Below are 6,500 nucleotides of genomic sequence, written 5' to 3'. Positions count from 1 at the left end.
TAGTGTTCATTTTCAGAATGAAGTTTGTGCGTGTTTGAGCGCATAAGAAATGTGGAAGTTCCTAATTCTATTCCCTGTCTTGTCAAACAGGTCACCTAAAGCAGCCGGGTATTTGCAAAAGACGACTTTGACAGCACACAGATACTTCATCGCTAAATCGAGTTTGACGATGCATTAGAGGAAGCTGGACTGGCTGTGCACAGATTTCACACTGAAGGATGAATAGTGAAGAAGAGTTTTATGATGCCGTTACGGGTGAGTTTTGGGCACAGTGCCCAGACAAAAAAAAAAAAAAGCTATAAACTGCGGTTTGTGTGTGCTGAGGGGCTGGTAAGATGCTGTTGATAAACACACAAAAAGGAAAGTGCTGTTGGTAAAAGTTGTGCTGTCTTGTGAAAAGCAGAAAGGAAGAGTTATAATTCTGGTTCAGACTTGGAAATGAGGGGGGTTTTATTGAAGCTTAATGCTGGCTATCGTTTGATCGCTGTAACAGTCCTTTAGTGGCCAAGTCTTGCTTTCATTTTCTGTAAAGTGCAGGTACTTTATTAGCAGCCTGAGAAGTAATGCTTTTCAGACCCCTTGAAAGGTGAGATGGGTTATTTTTATTAATATTTTACTAATTTATTTATTTTACTGGAAAACTTATCCTAAAGAATTGAAGCAGAAAATGTTCTTTGAGTCAGAAACATATTACTATAAAAGTATGCATTCAAGGGAGGGAGCCAAAAGCCTTTGCAGTCGAGTGTTGTTTCTGGAAAAGCAAACATGAATCAGTACACACTTGAGCAGTGTGTCAAAGAGTACTTTTCTTTGAACTAGTGAGGAGGAATGGTTGTTTATAAGAGCCTTCCATGGGTTTAGTGGTGAAATAAAATGCTTAAAGTACTTAAATTTAAAAAAAAAAAAAAGAAACCTTTTCAAAGATCTCAACAGTTTTAAAGCCTTCCACTGAAATTTCTCCTCAGAAATCTTGTAATAGAGGTGGAATGAGAAATGCTGGCAGTGTGAGTATGGAGAGTTTAACGCAGAATCAAAGGAATGAAAAGAGAGCGATGAGAAGCGTGGAAGCTGAAGCAGTGGGAGCAGCATGGTAGATAGGAGTGGGTAAGGTAGACTTAGACATGGCTGGAGATCCCTATGAGGAGTCAACAGAGGGGGCTGGGTGAAGCAGCGTAACTGACAGCGGACAGTATAGGACTCGTCACAATTACGTCACGGAGAAGGAAATCTGGATTGCGTTCATGCTAGCTTTCTGTGTTGTACAGCTTTGATGTTCATACGTTCCTTGGTCTCTTGCTGCAGAAATACACAGCCCTTTGTTTGAGCCATCTGTGTTTGAACACTCTGGGCTTGTCTTTTATATTTCCCTTTTCCTCAACCTTTAAAGGTTGATTCTCCCTGCAAGTGCTCAAGGTGGTGATGACTTCTGAGCTATCGTACGTGAGATATTCTTGTACCCTGCTGTCCTGGATGACTCTGCTCAGAAGAGGGATCTTGCTCATCACTTCTGTGAGCACTCCTTGTCCTGTCCTAATCTTATTCTTCCACAGGGAGGAATGTGCTGGCAGGGGAGATGTTTCTAAGCAAAAGAAGAACCACCTAGTTCTTTGTAGCTGTGTCTTGTCCTACTCACACATAAATGTGATGCTAAGAACAGCTGTAAACAGTTCTTTCTGCATCCATGTTCCCCAGCCGCCTGTAGCAGTGCTTTGCTCCTGTCAGCACCACGGACGGTGAATCTTTCAGACGGTGAATCTTTCAGACGGTGAATCTTTCAGACGGTGAATCTTTCAGACGGTGAATCTAGGTCCTACTGGGTCCTGATTGTGTCTGCCAGTCTCCTGGGCCCTGGTTTCCCCAGAGGGGAATCTTTCAGACGGTGAATCTTTCAGACGGTGAATCTTTCAGACGGTGAATCTTTCAGACGGTGAATCTTTCAGACGGTGAATCTTTCAGACGGTGAATCTTTCAGACGGTGAATCTTTCAGACGGTGAATCTTTCAGACGGTGAATCTTTCAGACAGTGAATCTTTCAGACGGTGAATCTAGGTCCTACTGGGTCCTGATTGTGTCTGCCAGTCTCCTGGGCCCTGGTTTCCCCAGAGGGAGCTGCAGTGTGTTCCAGCAAGTTCACTGGTTTTAGTACTTGGAGACTGGTTTGTGTCCTGTCAGTAGCAGACCAGGCATAGCAGAGCACTTGAGCTCTGTGGGAAGTAACACTTCAGAATTCTGCAGCAGTCTCCGCAGCAGCCCACGTAGTGTGCTGCCTCCTTTAAGACACTATGAGTTCACTCCTTGAGGAGCCACAACTATTCTGCAGTTATTAATTGATGACATCCACTTCTAGAACGTGAGCCTATCCTGAGGAGACCCCTGGTTTTTGTTGTGGTGGACTTCAGCTCTTTGGCTGAGAAGTTTCCTGCTTCTGACACTGTCCCCATCACATCCAAAAGACATGTTCACATGATGGAATCTCATGCTGTGTGGTTGGGAATCATTCTCCTGGCAGAGGGTTTGACCTGGATGATGATTGTACCTGGAAATGTGCTGGATGGGCTGTGTTAGAGGTGAGGAATTGAGTTAGTGACTAGTGAAGAGTTTCCATGGAGAGAAGTTTTGGAAGTTATTACCATTGATGACTAGTTGGACACTTGACATCCTCACTTCATGAGTGAGTTCTCCCTCGGGAATCTCTTGGGAATGTTACCTGTGCTCTCAGTTAGTTCTTGACATCACAGCGCCTGCTTTTCCTTGAATACAGGAGGTGGTCTCTGAGTCTCAGTCAAGTACAGTGGAAAATCCTTTGATGAATTTGATTATTATGTGAGAAAGGAGCATAGAGCTTTGATCACTTGCCTCCAGCCTGTGTCACCTTGGGTCTATTAATCTCATCACAGACTTGCTGAAGACTGTGTGCCATCGGGTTCTGCTCTGCCAGAACAGTGTCCTTCATTAGTTCTGTCAGAGAGCCATTTGCCAAAGAGTTTTGTGAAAGGATTGCCGCAGAATGGGAAAATGCGTGGCTAGGTACTTGCCAGGTTCTGAAATCTGTTCTGTGCCCGTGAGGTTAATCCACCCGGCCTGGCGTATTGGTGAGGATGTTGCCCTCTGTTTCCTATTGCTTGGCTGTTGTTCACTGTAAACTATTGCTTTCACCTGGGGAGGAGGAGGTGAGGTATCTGCTGCCCAATGTCTCTATTTTCATGGTGCTTGGATCAAACCGACTCAGCAGATTCTGCCGTGATGTTTAAGTATTGCAGGTCTTGTGAAAGGCTGGCCTGGCTTCTGAGCAGCACCGTATGGCTCCCAGGTGTCAAGAGGGACTTGTTTTGAAGTGGAGAGAATGGTTATTTCTGGCAGAGAAAAAAATTACCTCTTGCTTCACTTGCTCGCTACACTTTGAGCATATCTAGCCCTATCCTTGCGCCCTTTTTTAGGTCTGGGGGTCCTCAGCACTATGCTGTTGTGATTCCCTTTCTGTCTTGAGTGACCAGGCCTAACTGGTGTTTAAGAAGTTCCGACTGTATGGAAGGGGCGGGCTTGTGTCTGTGTACATGACTCAGAGCCCTGAGCCTCTGCTCCCTCGTGGGTGGATGTGGAGCCGAGTCTGAGTGGACTTGGTTCATTTGCAGGATGTGGAAGAAGAAGGCTAAGAAAACTAGAGTTACTGGCAAGTCTCTTTTCTTTAAGTTCTTAAAATAGATTAATGTTGGCAACCAAATTAAGTATTTGACTTTGAAAATTTAACACGTTTTTAAAGCTTTTGTTTCACTCTTAACACACACAAGTTGGGACTTTGGATTAAGCTAACTTCTGACATTGTATTTCTGCATGTGGTCCCCTCTCCCCGTTTTCATCCTCACTCCCAGTGGCTTTCCACTGTAAGAACTGTCCTGTAAGTAAAATTTATCTTCTCAGTTTGGCAAGTTCAGGTCTTTAATAGCAGCTGGAGAAAGGCTCCTTTTGTAACTTAGAAAAACAAATCATTTCAGTACATTGTTGTTCTTCCAGATTTGTACTTCCTCTATGAAGAACATTCTCTGGGTAGTTCTTCACAGAACTGTAATAGTTAGGATTTCATTGAGGAATAGCTTTGAAAACTTCCTCAATGGGCTTTTAGTAGACAAGGCAGCTGATACTTAGGGGTGAAAGTGTAGCTGAAATCCTGGTATTACCTGGCTGTGTACCCGAGTGGGGTGCTGGGGTTCGGGGGGTTTTGCTTGTTTTTTGAAGTAGCCAGGTGGAGGCTCACTCTAATAAAGCAGGCTTTTCACTTCTGATACATCTTACAGCAGGGGTTTTGATTTTTGTTGTTTGTATGCAAGACGCTTGTTTGAATTGACATTTATTTACTTACCAGTGGTGTGTTCTTGACTGTCAATAATGTATGTACCTAAATCTAAGCCTCTGTTGTAGTGAACAGGAGTGGGGCAAAACAGTAAGACTAGTGTGGATAAAAACAAGTATTTGATAGGATTTGCAAGGTTTCAGGTACAGCATAAAGTTACTGTAGTTCCACTAACATTTTTCATAACTGTTCTCCTGTTACCCATTGACTATTTCTGATCCAAACCTTTACCTCAACACTGAGGTATGTTTATCTCACTGAAATGCCCCATAGTACTTGCCTTTTCCATCTCTTTGTACTGCACCAGGTTCCAAAAAAAAAAAGCCCAGACGTGGTTAGAAATGCCATTTTAAAATGATTACTATTTGAAGTTATAAATGTAAATATTTTGTTGTGGGACGGCTGTTTGTTTTTAAGACAGATGTTTCAGGGTAGTTGTCATTTTAATGACCTGAGTATATATGCATATGACTACCATAGTTCCTAATTAAGTACTAAGGTGTGGCTATTGCTGTATAATTACATGCTTGTGACATCAAAATGTCGGATATGGTTTGGTACATGACATCACCCATTACAGCTGCTGTTTACCAAATAAAATCATATTGGTGGTGCTTCCTTGTGCAGTTTGTTACTGTCATGGTCTTGATCCTTGAAGAACAGTGCAGGTTTTTGTTTCTGACTGTGTGTCTTGCATGAATTGCTCTGCTAAAGAAAAAGCACCTTGTTGGAGGTGTTAACAAAAAGAAAAGTTGAAGTACTGGTTATGATAGGTGCTCTCTGTTTTTAATGACAGAGGATCACAGCATTTTACTCTAAAGATTGAACTAATCTCTGTCAAAGTTGATTTCTTTACTCCATTAAGATGTTTATGTGTTTTATAGTATTTTGGAAGCTTTCTGTACCAACAGCTGGACTTGGGGATAGGCTGTAGCTGAGTGTGATGGTTCCTGTCAGCGCACGGACAAGGGCTTGCCCGAGTTGTGGTAGCTAGAATAAAAGGAATACAAAAATGGTGTTAGAGCATTCGTTAAAACTGTGGTGACAATTGTGTGCGAGCAATTATCTGTGTTTTCATGTTGCTTTTGGATTCTGACGCTGAAATGGAAAGCTGGAAACTAAAGTCATCTTGTGGTTCATTAGATTAAAATCTTGGATTGTTGAGTTAGTCCAACTTGTACTTAGGGCTGCTTGATTACAGAAGCCTGTGTTCCTCTGGATTCCTGTTGGTTTGACTTTTTTTTTGTGGTAAAAGCTGTTCAAAGTCCAGTGTTATCAGGGGTGCTGGCATTGAGTTACAGCAGTTCGCAGGAGCTGGCTCCCCGAGTGGATGGAATTGGGCCATAGGGAATGGAGCCACCTGCTGTAGGTCGTGCTTCGGGTTGCTTGTAGAGCTTGTCTTGGTGTCCAGAGCTTTTTGCTGCAACCCTTAGGGAAGTGTTACGTGATTGGCACACATGGATGGGAAGACAAGGTAGATATCCTCCATTTCGGTTGCTCTGGTGGTCTGCTGCTGGATTGCGAAATGCCCCTTTCCTCTTTATTTTCGGTCCTTGCCTGTTAGCAGAATGAGTAGGCTAAGTCAATTTTTTTTTAAAGATCTTTGAGGGAAAACTGTATAACCGAATGAAATTTTTGTAATCCCGCTGCAGCTCTGAAGACGACACAATACAGCTAATTGAGTAGGAGCTACTGAAGAACTTGTAAATTGGTTTTATATTCAGCAGTGTGAAAAAGCAGTTAAGAGTGCTTGGTTCTAGTGTCATACTTGCCTCTAAATACTCTTGGAAATTAGATCACTTAATAAAGGGTCTTCACTCTGATATTCTTTAAAATAAAGTAACTGGTATGAATGTACCTGTGCTGTGAGGGTTACAAAGTGTGAGTGGCACTCGGTGGCGTGGTGAGATTCCTAAGAAAACTGTCACCTTGTGGTTTTAATACAGGCTTTGATTCTGACAATTCTTCAGGAGACTTTTCAGAAGCGAATCATAAAGTTGCAGAAATGCTGGATCTAGATCCGCACCAAAGCAATAGGACTGGAAAGCATAACGGAGAGACAGAGATTCAAGAAAATGGAATTAAGAGACACAGGTAACACAAAGCACTACGCAGTACAGTGAGCACGTGGGGGTTCGTTGTCTTTTGGGGC

General features: G+C 42.9%; 1 protein-coding gene across 2 annotated transcripts in view; it reads left to right on the top strand.

Moving 5' to 3' along the window:
- Positions 1 to 218: 218 nt before the first annotated feature.
- The window catches only part of OSBPL2 (oxysterol binding protein-like 2), a 19,191-nt gene continuing 12,909 nt past the window's right edge, over positions 219 to 6,500 (top strand). Inside the window, exons 1-2 of one of the 2 annotated variants that reach the window (XM_010141519.1) lie at positions 219 to 255; positions 6,331 to 6,442. In XM_010141519.1, the coding sequence (XP_010139821.1) occupies positions 219 to 255; positions 6,331 to 6,442 (149 nt within the window). Of the gene's footprint in view, positions 256 to 6,294; positions 6,443 to 6,500 lie in introns of both variants that reach the window. The other variant, XM_010141518.1, reaches the window with a different exon arrangement.

The sequence above is a fragment of the Buceros rhinoceros genome, unplaced genomic scaffold (assembly GCF_000710305.1).
Source record: "Buceros rhinoceros silvestris isolate BGI_N320 unplaced genomic scaffold, ASM71030v1 scaffold15978, whole genome shotgun sequence".
NCBI lineage: Eukaryota > Metazoa > Chordata > Aves > Bucerotiformes > Bucerotidae > Buceros > Buceros rhinoceros.
The sequence above is the reverse complement of the archived record's forward strand: the minus strand, read 5'-3'. Positions and strand labels throughout refer to the sequence as shown.